This window comes from Podarcis raffonei, chromosome 15 (assembly GCF_027172205.1).
Source record: "Podarcis raffonei isolate rPodRaf1 chromosome 15, rPodRaf1.pri, whole genome shotgun sequence".
Taxonomy (NCBI): Eukaryota; Metazoa; Chordata; class Lepidosauria; order Squamata; family Lacertidae; genus Podarcis; species Podarcis raffonei.
Window position 1 is genome coordinate 27,949,703 of NC_070616.1, and position 15,797 is coordinate 27,965,499.

Below are 15,797 nucleotides of genomic sequence, written 5' to 3' on the forward strand. Positions count from 1 at the left end.
TGAAGTAAGCTGTTCCCAGTGCAGAGTCAGCCATTACAGCTTGTGGGGTTTTGGTCACTGCACACTCGGTTTAAGTGCCCTGCTTCTTCCACATTCTTGAGTGAAATTCCTTCAACCTCTGCCTGCCTACAAGCCTTGAGCATTAAAGTTCTGATGCAACGCATCACCAGCACTGTATTTAAGCACTACTCTGGTTGCCATAGGTGAATGGAAATTGCATACAGGAGAGGGAGAGGACTGTTAGAGGAGATATGGACTGCCCCTGCTCTGTACACAGGATAGAAGCCAAGTAGGCTATATAGGAGCTCCCTCCTTCACATCCAGCATAGCATAGCAAAAGAGCTCTCTGTCCCTCCACTTCCAGGCCCCAGTAGGCTAGGGATGTTTTTTCAGCAGGCTAGTAACTTTTGGGGTTTATTTACAAAGCTGCCAATCACCCTCCCAAAGAAATACATGGTTGCATATCCAAGCAAAGTCAGACAACTGAGAGAGAAACATGCAGAACAAAGCCATGAACCAGAGGGAACTGTAGACAGACAGAAAGCCCAGGGAGCCCTGTGTATGATTTTTCAATAAAAGGCAAAAGATGGCAAGCAAAGGCAGCAGATTCCAACACCCATGATGGCAAAGAATATAATTAACACAAGGCTCCGTTCCACAAATTTTTCCAACACTGTTAAATATAGCTTTACAGAGGCCCCTAGCCAAGACGGTATTAAACATCACTTGGAAGCAACACCCCTCCCAGCTGTTTAGCTCTCACATGCCACAGGTAGACTGTACCTTAGATTTGAATTCAGGAAGTGTGCAGTTAAGCAGCAGTGAAGAAAAATTACTGATTGACCAAAGCAAATTAAGGACGCTTCTCTTTCAATTCTAGCCCCGGAAGACAACTATTATTGCATGTTAATCAGATTCCATCACTTTTAAGGAACAGGCATGGTTAGTAGGTCTTAAACCAGTGGTGTACAAACTTTTTTCGAAGAGGGCCAGATTTGATGAAGTGAAGGGCCATGACGGCCGACCAAAGGGCCAACGAAAGTTGTTGAGCATTTTTTATGATTGAGGTTGTTCAGCTTTTTTTTAGGGTTGAAGTTGTTGAGGATTTTTTAGGATTTTACCCCAGGAAATAAACTGCCACAGGGGCAGGATTAAACCAAAATGGACTTTGGACATGCCTGTCTTAAACCATGGGTGGGTAACCTGTAGCCTTCTAGATGTTTCAGGACTACAGCTTCCATCATACGTGACCAGTCGGCATGCTGTCGGAAGCTAAGAGTCCAAAACCAAAACTCCTCAACCCATCTTAAGCGTTAGTCACTGGAACTTTTCATTATTTCATCCAAAAATACTAAGGTGCCAAAAAGTATGGTGTTAATGAAGCCTCCTAATCATACCATCTTTAAACACAATTACTCCTGAATGTTCACATTTCTACTCGTTCCCTATGACTGCAAGTGCTTAATTATTGGCAGCCAGCACATGCTTTGAGAATGAGGTTTTTTAAAGCCCATATCCCAAAGAAATCAAATTCTTCAACACTAAGTACACTCTTGAAAACCAGATCAGTATAGTATTTTAGGAACATACACACAGATCTAAAATAAGGAACAACCCTTGTCACATTATGCTAACATATACAGTTTTGCCTTGGAGGAAAGTGTATGATGCTTCACCCAACCACTACTAAGGAGAACAAAGGGTATCCTTGACTTAAGTACAAATTAGTCATCCTGTCTTTCTGTGATTAAAACATTGATATACTGTGGGGAAATTAGCTGTGTGGAGCAGGCTTTCCTAAGCTGGTGCCCTATGCATGTTGTTGGACTACAAACTCCATCATTCCTGGCCATTGACCAGTTGAGGAAAGCTGGTTTAGATTAAAAACTGATAATATGCAATGTCATCACACACAAACCTGGTCACATTTTATCTCTGCAGGTGTACCAGTGGTTTCCAAACTTTCAATACCCCAAGGCACACTTTTTCATAATTCACTCACAAGCTTTAAAAAACAAGTATTTTCAAGCATAAATAAGAAGCACCCACAGCTTTGAAGTTGTGCACCTCATGGCTTTCCGCAAAATGCCCCACCTCTCGCAAGGGCTGGAATTGAAGACCAGGGGAACCAAGTAATGCAGAAATACAGAAAGTGGGTTTTTTTGTGGACAGAAGCTTTAGACACACAAAAATTTGCAGATCTCTCATGGCACATCATTTGGAAAGTATGGCAGTCAAGCCAGTTTGGGAGGATTAGTGAAAAGACAAGGAGGCATTGTCAGGGGACGGGGGGGGGGGGTGACACATCTGCCATGCAGGTAGAGACCCATTCCCTTCCCCGAGGAAAGCTAAGTGTGTGAGTCACTGCAGCAGATTTCAACACAAAAACAAGCTGAATCAGATGTGAAATACCCTACTTAATTACCACAATGTGACCTGGAGTAGGCGGAGCAATCTCCCTTTTATTCTTGCTAATGACATATGAAAAGTAAGCTCAGACTGCTAGCAGAGGAGGAGCCAGCGACTTGCGCCAGATGCAGTTTGCTTAGCAGAAAACTCATGCTCTGTTTTAAAGGCACTGTCACAAGTCACAGCAGTTTCTCAAGACGCATGCAATTGCAACATGCAGACAACATGACAAACTATCTGAGGGGAATCAAAAGCCCAAGAGTGCCACTCCTTAAAGTGTAGTATAAACACAGCTCTCATAAATAAGGAGAGCTGTTGTTGTTTGCGGGGGGCACTAATGCTTCAAATTAATTACAGAGCTTGTCTGTATGACTAATGTTTCCAATGCCTCCTCCAGGTGAGGCCAGATAACAAACCTGGAAGAAAGCCACACTTAACAGTTCACATGTATTGTTGTAAATCTGTCAGAATCTAACCAAGCAAGAAGGACCAGGGCTGCAGCCAAACTCTTTATTAATATGGGGGCACAAACGGATAGAGCACTTCAGTTACCGAAACAGCCTTCCATGTCACCATACAAACAAACAACAACACACCAACAGAGTACAGTAAAGTGGCAGTATTGTGGTACGATGAAGGTGTCTGGCTTGGGGAAAAGAATTCAGCGTTAGAGAGAGTAGGCACGTGACAGAGAGATGGATAGGTTTGGTGATCAGGAATTGCCTTCTGCTCACTTCAGAATGGGATCTACTGCTAAATCACTGAATGATTTGTGGTAGATTGAGCAAGGGTTTCTGACTTGAAACAAAAGTACTGCCCCCGCCCTTCTAAATTAAGCTGTTACAATCTATGATCTGTATATATTCAGATATATATTTTGTGCTTGTATATAGGAAAACGTGAGGACTTTGTGAATTCCAAAGTTACGGAGTCAACATTTCTCAGACTAATGTACAGATCAGAACTTAGCAATCCATTTCTCTAAATGATGCAACTGAGTTCCCAGCAATTCAAATGCATGTAAATAACTACTTATATATTTTGAAAGATTTATATTAAACCAGAAATAGAACAAAATTACAGGGACATGCATGGAAATGAAATAGATGTCCATCTCTGTTTTAATGCACTGACCATCCTAGTGCTCATAAATGCATCAAGAAATTTGGTCCTCCTGCCCAAACTCCCAGCTTGCATGATCCTGGTCACACTTTTGCACCTGGCTCTGGTTAATGGCCCTCAGGTTCCAGAAAAATGAAGTATAAAATGTAAACAAAGTATAAAGCCTAAAGTCTGCCCACACCTGAGCTTAATTAGCTTCACTAGGCTTAAGAGCGAATTAGCTTGTGTATGAACTTCGCAGTATTTTGGAAACGAAAATACTGGTGAAGGTGTCACGCAACGACTTATGAGTAAGCTTGGCTATTCCACCACCCCCACCCCACTGAGTAGATTTATGAACTGGGGGAGGGGGGGTGTTCAGACTGCCTAAATGGCAAGGAACTCTGATGAGTTATGACAGGAGCAGAAGATGCACAGTAAGTTTTCAGCTTCTGATATTTTGCCCCTTCTGGTGTCCTATGCTAACTTCAGGTGGCAAGTCTAATAGGGGACCCATTTCTCTCACGACAACTTCCTATAAACCAAGATAACATAAAGCAATGTACAGCTCAAAGAACTGGACTGGAAATATGTTTCAAATTCAAGGCCTTTGGAGGAGGGGTTTTTTGCAGCTCCATTAATGACTAAGGCAATCTTCACCAACCTGGTGCAATTCTCTGGACTACAATTCCCATGAGCCTCTCAGCCAGCAGAGCTGCACAGACTGGGGCTAAAAGAAGATGTAGTCCAGAAAATAGGATTGCCATATTTTTAAGAGCAAAAAGGAAGACACATTTGCCAACTTCTACTTTTACGTATGGATTGCTATGACTCTTATTTTACATATCCATTAAAAAGAGGGCACATCCTGGAAAAAGAGGACATATGGCAACCCTAAAGAGCACCAGGTTGGCAGAGGCTGGACTATGGTATACTGAACTACTGTATGTCAGTGTAATTTGAGTAACATTTTTATTTACTGGTATCAGCAGAATATTGACATTGAAGCATGTATCAGAACCACCAATACACCAGCTTGCAACCTGCTGAATCAATAGGACAGGGCCTGCAGAAAGCAAAGCTTCTGTACTCTCCCCCATGCTAACAAGCTATTTTTTGTTGTTGTTCCATACACTTCACTGGCCAATATATATTTAAAACTCAACATTTTTCCTTATAGATATTTGAAGAAGCTTCACTCAACTCCACAAAACTTCCTAATATGCTGGGATATTACCGCAGCTTTTGTTTGACTTCTAGTGCCCATCATAAGTTTCTGAACATATGGTAACAATCACAAAATTCAGTAACATCCCAAAACAATGCACATAAAGTGCTAAACTACAGTATCAAAAGATTTACTTCATATTTATCTCCAATTATCTCAACTGGTGCATTAATTTTTGCTGTCCTTCCCCTTTTTAGAGAAATCTCCATATTTCTAACATGAAACTGCCTTTAACCTTCTAGCTGATTTTTTTGCCTGATGATTCCTACTATGCAATTATATGCATATTTACTCAGAGGTAAGCCCCGCTGATTTCAATGGGACCTGCTCCCAAGTAAGTGTGCAGCCTTAAACTCAAAAGCTTGCACTGCCTATCCAAAAGCCAGGAAACGGGGATTAAAACTGAACGGCTCCAACAAAAAATCATGTTAACCTACTTGATTTTTTATGTCTACTGCAAGTATCAGACTCTGAAACCAATGTAGGATAAAGCCTGTGTCCACTAAGAGATATTCAGAAGGTGTTTCCTCCTGCTCCTACGTGAGATTATTCAGTGGCTGCCAATATTAGAATGAGTGCCAAATGGTGGTTGTTTTTTCAGAGCTCCCTCTCATCTTTGGGATGTTAGATGTTCACAAGAAAGGAACAAAGCAGGAACAATTCAGTGTCAAGAAAGCTAATCACTACCTGAACCTTTCAAGTGATAGCACAAATGTAGTTGAGCTATTTAAAGCAAAATTAAGTGCTTTTGGTAGCTTTGAAGGCTCCATTTTTCAAATAAAGAATTTCAGTAAGTCTGTTCTTCCTCTGTGGAATCTTTGACCACAAAGAAATGTGACTGGCCAGTTCAACTAATTTTCCTGCTGCTTCCTACTATACCATACACCCCCTGAAATCATAGCCCCTCAAGCTCCCCTGCTTATCCAACATAAGTCCTGCAAAAATAGCCTACTAATTATTCCACTATGTTCTGTGAACAGGTAGTTAAGCAGAAGCCAGCTTTGCACCTTTTATACAAAAGATTTGCAAGTTGGTCTTCACAAATGATTGACAGAGGAGATAAACTCTCAGCTTGACCAATCACCCAACTGCATCACTTTGGGGAAAGTGGAAATTGCACTTCATTAAGAGGCATAGGTAAGGCATTTGCACCCAGCAGAACATGAGTTACTTATTGTGCTGTAGGAGGAAAAAAATACAAATAAGAAAGTGCAATAGACAGCTGGGAAGAATCATCAAGGCGATATTCCAGAAGCCTGATTAAACTCCTAAACAAGAGTGAATTGCTGTGTACAGGATAGAAGGCAGAAGTAATACTCTGGGACAAACAAAAGAAACAGCCCTTACAGTGAGCAACAAACATGTTTAACAGAGAACTAAAAGTTTAAGGGGGGAGCAGAGGGAAGTTCACCCTCAACAACCGCCATCCACATGCTTACTTACTGCTATCATCAAAAGCATGTACAAAATCCTGGAAGTACCAGGAAACTTGTAAATAAAATATTTAGACCCCATCAAACATTATTGCATAGAAAGACAGGCTGGATTTTGCATCTCATGACAGCAGCAAATACAAAAAAAAATGCACAGCTGATGAGCTTGGACCGGGCCTCAACTAGTTTTACAGTATAAAGCAGAATATAAGGTTTAAAACAGAATTAAAAAATCATCTGTTGAGCTAAGTTGCCAATTTTAAGATATACGGTAATCTGCTTTTTAAAAAGCACCCAAGCTTCTGCATTGACTCATGTCAAACCTTTAAGAAGCTACAGCAGTTTCTACAGTTGTCTCTGCTGTGTCCCAACTACACACACAATAGACCAGGAACTTGGTCTCTTAAGATATGTTGCACCAGAATCCAAGTACACAGAGATCAACACTCCATCACAGGCCATGGAGGTTCTAACTGCTTTGCACAGTCCACTTATGCCTACATATTTCAGATGAAGCATTTGGAAATTTCCAATCCCAGTCCTCCGCCACGACCACCCACAGCTCTGCTAAACATGACATGGGCCTATAACCAACTGCATAATCACTAGCAACTATCAGGAGAAATTAAAACTAATTGTTCCTTCAAGCTCTGCAAAGAAGGAATGAGAAACTTGTGGCCCTCCAGGTGTTAGGCCTACAACTCCCTGGTCATGCTGGCTAAGCTAAAGGGAGCTGTAATCCAACATCCAGAGAACAGGTTCCCTATTCCTGCTCTAAAGAAACTAGGAACTATGACTCCAGCCAATTGTGAAACACAGGGCTAAAGTTACTGGAACCACACCTAAATGCAACATGAAACTTCTTAGACTGTAGGGTACTAGACAAAGGCAAGTTTCACTGGCTATTTTGTACCAAAGTGCTGTCGCCAGGATTCACCAAAAAGATTTAGTCAAAGATTCAACAATTAATGTACTCAATCTATGTACCTCTAACAGCCATCACAAATGTGGTGCAGTGGTTTGCGTGTCAGTAGAAGACTTGGTAGATCACAGTACAAACCCATGAAATTCACTGAGTGATCTTTGGCTATTTACTATCCTTCAGCCTAACCTACTTCACAGGGTTGTTGTGAGAATAAAATTGAGGGAGGAGAACCATGTATGCTGCCTTGAGCACCTTACAGGAAAGGTGTGATATAAAAATAGTATAAATAAATAAATGAAAATGTATATACAGTACTTGAAACCAACCCAACTGAAATAGATACACTGATTTACAAAGCTTTCAGAATACACTCATATTCCAAGCATCAAGGAGTGGAAGAAAAATGGTCTGTGCTGTTAGACACTCCACTGTATTCCAGACGTGAATACCAGAGTGCTCCAACCTATTTTGCTCAAAACGCAAGATGTAGCCAAAGAAATGTAAAGGCACTTTAGAGAGGTAAAATTATTGTGTTTCTACAGACGAGTCAGCCCAAACCCCATCAACAAAGTGCACATAGTATATGCATAACACTGAGGAAATTACTAGGTAAGTCATTTCTGATGCACACAAACAGGATGGTAATAGCATTTAAATAGGCAGTCTTTGATGTGGAATGAAACAGCACGCCTGATCCAAGGCAAAATACATTTTATTAACTCTGACCAGACACACACATTGGGTTAGAGGCTGACCCAGTCTCTCACACAGCACTGTCATTTAGTAACAGGGCAGAGACCATGTCTACAGACTGCTGCCCCAGCAGAACATATCATCGAACCAGCCCTGCCCAGAGGGAACAAGGGCAAGACTCCATTCGCTACTGAAGCAACAAAAAAGATGTTTGAAACAAAAGCACTTTAATGTTTACACAACCAAGCAGCAAAGAGCAAAGCCAACAACGAAAGCCTCAAAGCAATGAACCAAGGCCAACCTAACACTAAATGTAAAGCAGTTTCCGAGTGCCATCCTATCACAATTGGTACACTATTAAATGACCAATTTGGAGTATCTGGACATCAGCGGTCCCTACGGATGGCTGTTAATTATATGAAAATACATTTCTGCACCACACATTACACAAACTGCACCCACTGATGGTAAAGAAACTGGACAAAAGACAACAAAACTCGTATGTTGTTGTCTCCCCTACCACGCTTCCATGACGAAAACAGGTTGGGGGAACTATCTTCTAACGCTGACACAATTAACATGTTACTTGTGTGGTCCTGCCTTGTTCAGAGAAAGGTGGAACGTGGGTCAGAAATTAAAGCCGTAAAATTAATAACTTTGTCATCAAGTCTAGCCAAAGGTAACAAGCTTGGCCAGGAAAGTGAGCTGTCCATAGCTTTTGGCAAACACCCAAAGATTTTGGGAAATATAAAACTTACCTGAAAACAATAACATAGTGAGGTGCTAATATGGTGCTTTTAGGTCTCAATGGACCTTAACAGCAAGGGCAGATACAAAAAATGTTAATTATGCACCTCTCAATTATAAAAAAGTAGCTACAACAAGACGTTGAAAAACAATGAGTTTAAATATGTCATTTGCAAAAGTTTAGTTACTGATTGCATACCAGCCATCCAAAATACATGGCCCTAAAAGCATCCTCTCCCAGGGCCACAATCACTGCTACTAACACACTGTAAAGGACATTTTTTGTATCATCATAACTACTACCAAAATCCAATTGTGTATGCAAGATCTTTCTGCACCGCAACCTAAAAAGTTTTATTCTTCCTAAAGTGCTACGTTGGATTACCATGCACTGTTAAACGGCAGCTGTGTTCCACCCCAGTAGTGACTGCTTTTCGATACCACTTGGAATATTTCCTTTTTCAGCCTCATAGAAGCATTGTGAAGTTTAATTAACTGTAAAGCACAGCGATCTTCAGATGAAAGGTGCTATAGAAATGCATAGATTAAAGTTACCAGCTTATTTTAAACCAAGTCTTAACATTACCTATCCCCATTACAATTACCCATGCTTGAATCGTTTTTTGTGCTGCAATTACTACATGCTCCAGAGCACACTCCTGATTATCGTACTATTTCAGGAGCTTATCGGAAAGGCTCTCTCCTTTACACAACTTCTGTAGAATTAACTTATGCAGCAGTGACTTCAGGACCAGGTTAACCAAATGGGAAGAAGGCCAATGAAAACCATCTGACCATGGGAACCCAGGAGATTTGTATGTTCCACCAGGATTCGGTATGGAAAAGTTTCTTCTATGCTAGGAGCCATCAAGAACACAAAAACTATCGACCTCTGAAAAGAGCTTGTAAAAGTCTCCATTGAAAACAGCCACTTGCTTTGAAGCCTTCACAAATGATAGGTCAAGACCCACCGCTGAACTGCAGTATCCTTGCAGTAGCCAGAGAAAACAGGGCTTAAACATGTAAGGCTGCTTCCTGGTCAGGAAGATGAGTACAAGAGCAGAATCTCAAAGACAATTCCATTCACAGGTCTTGTTAAGGGAATGTTTAATCAGCATTAGAACTAAGAGACTGTAGGCAAAAAGGCAAGTGCTTGACAAAGACAAAGACAAGCAACAAATGCTTTGCCAGGGATCATTTCTAGAACACAGAGACACTTTCAACTCTGATTGCCAATTTTTTTCTAGACAAATGGCTTCTAGGCTGAGGCTGGTGAATTTTCAGTTCTGCAACAGTTGATTCTTTGTGGTACTCTCCAGATAATAAACACCCAATGCAAGAGCAAGTCACATTTCTTCTATGGCACTGTTTAGATACTTCATTTTTATATTGCTGAGGGTTCCATTAGAGAAAACACTTTAATTTACGGAAACATGCTAACTTTTTTAAAAAAGAAAACACAAAGGACTGTTTTGTATCACCTTCAAGCATACTTCACTTCGTCCAAATTGTTACCTGTATTAGAACCTGCCACCATTTAAGAGAGTTGCCATATTATTATATTCACTGTGAATTTTGCCTGTGTTCTTATTTTACTGACAGAATGAAGCATTAAGGAATTGTGCATTCATGCCCACATGACAAAAAGCAACTTTATTTGAAGGTGGCTATTGCTTAGTGGGCCAGTTCTCCAGAACAAATGACTTGAATTGGTTTTGCTATGCTGTCTAAAACCAAGAGGTATGAGAGTGGGAACATGAACAGCGCAATCCCATAAAACCAGGGGCCGTTTTATAGTTTCACTCTTGAACACGAGAATCACCAGCTGGTGGAAGGAGGGACAGAAAATCCTTTAAAAATGAAGACAGCAAGATAATTACGTAAACTGCCTCTGAGTCTGAGCATATTGAATGTCTGGCACCGAAAGCTGACAGGCATCATGCTAAAGTGACATCTCTGTTTCACCATCTTATGATCAAAAGATCAGCCACCACCAAGGACATGTCTCTCTACGCTCCGCTCTTCAGTCAGCTACCCAAAACAATTCCAGCACCAGAACTGCCTTCTAGAACACTGCCGGTTTTTGAAAAAGCAAGTGTCACCTTTGTTGCAGTCAGCATTCAGCTTCAGGACAATCGCATCACTCTGGAAGGCACTATGTTCCAATGGAAGGTTTGCAGAGCCAGCATAATGAACAGAAAGTGACAACAGTTTTTCTTCTCTTCCTCCCTCCCCGACCCCTTTCCAAGGGGGCTATTCTGCAGAACTTGATAAAGCATGTACAACATACATATGAATACAGCTCTTTGTTCCAGAGAGCTGCCTGCGCTTTTATTCCCCACCGTTCTCGTATTAGTTAAATTCAATGGATCACTCAATGGCTCTGTTGTTAGTCCAAAATGTCCTGGGCAAATAATGCTAGATGCTCTTGTCACACAAGTCAGTAAATGAGGCCTTGTACATCTCCAGTGACACACTGTAAATATAAAGTGGCGTTAATGAGGGATATTTTATCAATGCAATCGGACACAAGAGAAGTGTCCCCACCCCTCCCCCCCGCCCTGCAGCCACCCAGTTCAAGAATGGGGATGTGAGGGAGAAAGCATGCAACAATGAGAAGGCAGTTACTTTGCAGAGCACCCAGAAAACTGAGACAAGTCACTGCTAAGTACTTCTGCCTCAGGGCTATTTCTTCACTCAGATTCACTCACCTATTACTATATTCAAAGAAAATCCATGTTAACCAACTTTCACTGAATTCTAAAGAAAATGATCAACTGTGCAAGAAGTATTTGGTATTAACAAAGAACCAACAGCTAACATCAAAGGGGCTTCCATTAACCATTAGTAGCAAAACAACATAGGAAGTTTTGCCCCCAAACCAACAGGTTCTCAATGAGGAAGTTCTGACGGAAGCCTTGTCTGCAATTTGCAGAAAAAGATGCATCAATTCAGACAATATATGCATGGCTTGTGCTTCAATAAAACAGCCTTTTGCTACTTTGGTGTGCATTTAAAACTGGGTGCATGCCAAAATGAAGAAAAAGATGCCACAAGCACACCAACCAGTGCTGTTTAGTTCAAAATCTTGCTTTAAAAAACGAGTGTTAGGCTGTAAGATATGTAAGAGAAAGAAGCTGCTTCCATGGTAACAGGCAACAGAATTTTCATGTAGCTCCGACATGGACCATAGAGCACACAGCCCCTCCTTTGCGAAGTAAACATGTCCTCTTTTAAGGAGGTAAACTCTTGTGTACATTTTAAAAACTTAAGACCTACTGCTACTTAGAATGACTCCTCAACAAGGCTATTTTGCTACCAGTTAAGTGGCCTTGTGCATTCCTGTTTTCTGGCTGCAAAACAGATAATTCACATTACCACCTTCTGGTTTTCCTTCCCCACCCACACTATTTGCCCACTCTCACCTTGGTTATACATCACAAACAGACCCTCACATATCTGCTATTTTCAAGGCAGAGGTTCTGTAAAAATAAAGGTGCTCTTTCATGATCATATTTTATTACGATCACCAGAACTTGCATATATCCAAGACAGAAACCAACAGATTAGGAGCTTCCAAACCAGTCTACCACCTTCACTCATAAATTTAGAATTTTGCAATTCAAAGCAGAGGAAAAATGAGGTTGAAGGGAATTCCCATTTATTAATTCAGTCCATCCTCAGTGTATAGAACAAATTGGATCATGTAATATATTTTACTTTTAAAACAAAAGCTCTTCATTGACTATATATCACAAGAGCTTAGCCCACCCCATTACAATTTATTCAACTGCACATTATATTTATATTAAAATGCATTGAGAGAGGAATGAGAAACGAGAAAAGCCAATAATCAGTTGAGAGATGAAAGCATTTTTGAGAGCACATCCCAGCTGAAGGTTCAAGCTCTGACAAGGACTCATTTGCTGCAAAGCTGGGAGGGGGGAGGTTGTTCCTCTCCTACCCCACCCCACTTCCCCCCTCACTTGTTGCTGTTCTTGTCACTCCACTAGTTCCCGGAGGCAAGCTGCAACGTCAAGCTGCTCTCTCTATGCCCCACAATTCTTTCCACAGGAGGAAAGGGAAAGGAGTAGGTAAAGAGAAATCAGCAAACAGCATTATCTGAACCAAAGCAAAGAGCGATCTGACAGCGAAGTGATTCCTCTCTCCTCTTTGTTATTGAAAGCAAATACTGCCCTCTTCTTTTCCAACCGTGCCAAGACTGACTCTGCTATGGAACAGAAAATGTTTGCAATAGGGACATAGGAAACAGGGAGATCTTGTGTAGGGTTCTTTTTTCTTTTTTTTTTAATTTCAGCATTTGCCAAAGCACAACACACGGGAGCCACTGCAGAGACAGTGCGCGCACACTACCCATTCCTCCACCACCACCACCCTCAAGCCAAGCCCCTCAAATCCTTTCCTTTCTGCAAGATATGCACTGGCAGGAGGTTTGGAGAAGCCTGCGGGAGAACCTCAGGAGGCGGGCAGTTGCTGAATCCAAACACAGCCATGGATCAACTACTGAAGATTCAACACACACGAATCACTACACAAAGCAAATCGAAGCACGGGTGCACTTACACACACACATGCACACAGGCAGGGGGGTGCACATTCAAGAGGAGTCCCCTCCTTTGCTGCAGCCCCCTTTTTGCCGTAACTCCCTCATATCTCAGTGGGGAACGGCAGTTAGAGAAAAAAGGTTTTCACATTCAAACCAAGGAAAAAGAGACAGAGAGGGAGACAGGCAGGGACAACAGACATGAAAGCAAAATGAAAGGGCACTACAACTTCAGGTTGAAAGGCAAAGGGAGAACTGTAGTTGGCTTCCTCTAAGGGGCCACGGGGAGTTGGTGTGGGGCTCGTGGACACTTTAGTGACAAAGGAAACAGCAAAAAAGAGGAATTCTCCACTGAGTTGATAGAAAGGGAGACGGATCAATGTGAGGGAACCTTGACGGAATACGCAAAAGGAAGAGAGAAGTGATAGCAGGAGCTGTGTCTGAACGAAGGAGCAAAAAAGTAGAAACTGGCACAAGAAAAGGAATCGGGGGTGGGGGAGCAGAGACAGAAAAAGAAGGGATGGAAAGAAAGCACAAATCACATCGGGCAGGGAGGTAAATGGGCAGATTGGGGGGGGCAGGCTTGGAAAAGGCTTTTGGCTAGACTCCAAGGGCTGTCAATGAATGGGGGGGGTAAGAGAGAAGAGACAGGAACGTTTCAGCTGATATTGCAGCTACAGAACAGAAGCAAAAAAAAAGGGATGAATGAAAGAACAATGCTAAAGAATGTGAAGGGTAGATTTATATTGTAGCAGAACAGAAAGAAGAGGCAGAGAGAAGAACTGATTCAAGCTCCAGTTCCGACATGCGAGGAGAGGGGGGAGGGGGACAAGCAAAGTCAACACTCGTGTGTGTGTGTGTGTGTGTGTGTGTAGCAAAGGGGGGCAGAGAGAAAAAGGATGCACTGAGGATGGGGGGGGGAGAGAAGAAAAGGAGGACCAGTTTGACGAGGGAAACACCGTGGGGGGGGGTGGAGTAAGGAGAAACCCGAAAATCCTAAAAGGAATTTGGGGGGGGGGAGGGTGGTGGTGGAGAGAATTGCAGTGCACGGAGAGGGGAAGAAAAGAACAATAGTCCATGGCCGAAGAAGACACGGAAAGAAAGAGAGAGAGAAGCATGGGGAAAGTAGAGGAGGGGGGAGAGAGGGAGAGATTAAAAATAAGAGAAAAGCCACAATCAGGTTTGGATTGCAGCAGGGGAGCAATGAAGGAGCCGAATGAAATGGAGAGGTGTGTGTGTGTGTGTGGAGGAGACAGCCTTCAATGACTGGGAGTTGTGTGTCTGTGTGTGAGTGAAAAGAGGCTAGAAAAGCGAGTCAGCCTTTCCAGCAGGGAAACTGAGGCAGGGGAAAGAAAGAGGGAGGGAAGGACTCGACCACCCTCCTACCCCTCTTTCCTGGGCGGGGGGGAGAGAGAGACGAGCCCCCCCCCTTACACACCCGGCTGAGGGAGGGGACGCCCCTCTCCCTGCGAGGGCGGGAAGCGCCCTGAGGCGAAAGTGTGCGAGAGCGAGGAGGTGCCGTCCGTCTGCCGGCTCGCCCTCCTGCGTGCCTACCTGTGGGGAGCAGCGAGGCGGCGGCGGCGGCGGCCAGGAGGAGGAGGACGAGGGAGGGCGAGGGCGGCGTGAGGGCCCCGCAGGGCGGCGAGGCGGCGGGGGGCGAAGGCGAGCCGAGGGGCGGCGAGGAGGAGGAGGAGGGCGCGGAGGGGCCGAGGCCGGGCTGGTAGCAGTGATGCTGCTGCTGCTGGTGGTGCTGCTGCTGCTGTTGCTGCCGCCGCCTCTCCCGCTCTTCCTGAGTCCGAGTCCGGCTCCGGCTCCGACTCGCCATCTTCGGGCACCTGCTCGGCTCTGGCAGCGCCCCCCGGAACAGCAGCGCGAGCGAGCCGGCCGCGTAATGAGATGCGGCGACGTCAGCGCGGGGTGGGCGGGGCGCCAGGCGGAGCCAACGGCGTTCTGGAGGCGGCGGAGGCGCGGGGGGCGGGCCCAGAAATTCCCGGCCGCCTCGTGCCTCGCCGACCAATGGGAAGGCGGGCAGGAGGGGAGTGTTGCAAAGAGGGGGCGTGGCCTGCATAGTAATAACGCGCCTCTCGTAGACATGCACACAGATCTGCGCTCACTCGCTTTCGCCAGCAGCCCCGCCGCCTGCGTGGTCTTCTTCTTTGGCGATCGCTCGTAGCCGAGCAAGATTGTCTTCCATGCACGGTCTTAACAGTGAGTTAAGTAAGTGACTGTGGAGGCCAGTTCTGGATCCCCACGTCCTTTCACGACGGGGACATTGGTTTCCGGGCGGGAGTTGATCACGGTGAGGGTTTGCCAAACGTGGCTTCCTCTTAACACGTTTCTCCCTTTCGTCCTGAGTTCCAGCATCTTCAAAGTCCATGATACTTTTGGTAAAGGTTGTTCTCCAATTGGAGCACCCAATTGTCGGTCTTTATACTACTTTTTTTTTAGATTTGCCTTGAGAGAGTCTTTAAACCTCTTTTGTTGACCATCAGCATTACACTTTACATTTTAAAGTTCGGAATAGAGTAATTGCTTTGGAAGATGATAATCTGGTAGCAGATAGTACAATTTATGAGCCGCTTAAAGAAAAAGAAACGCAAGCGGAAAAAAAATCTCACAATCATAATTTTAAAAAGACTACCAAGAGCCTTGTAGCACCTGAAAGGCTGACAAATTTATTATGGCTTAAGTTTTCAT

The 15,797-nt window shown here is 43.6% G+C and overlaps 1 protein-coding gene across 8 annotated transcripts in view; it reads right to left on the bottom strand.

Moving 5' to 3' along the window:
• CADM1 (cell adhesion molecule 1) overlaps nt 1-14,976 on the bottom strand; it is a 514,437-nt gene extending 499,461 nt beyond the window's left edge. For 7 of the 8 annotated variants that reach the window (XM_053367117.1, XM_053367116.1, XM_053367114.1 and 4 more), the window contains exon 1: nt 14,655-14,975. In XM_053367117.1, coding sequence (XP_053223092.1) covers nt 14,655-14,925 — 271 coding nt within the window. In that variant the 5' untranslated portion in view covers nt 14,926-14,975. Of the gene's footprint in view, nt 1-14,654 lie in introns of all 8 variants that reach the window. The other variant, XM_053367115.1, reaches the window with a different exon arrangement.
• Nucleotides 14,977-15,797: the final 821 nt, after the last annotated feature.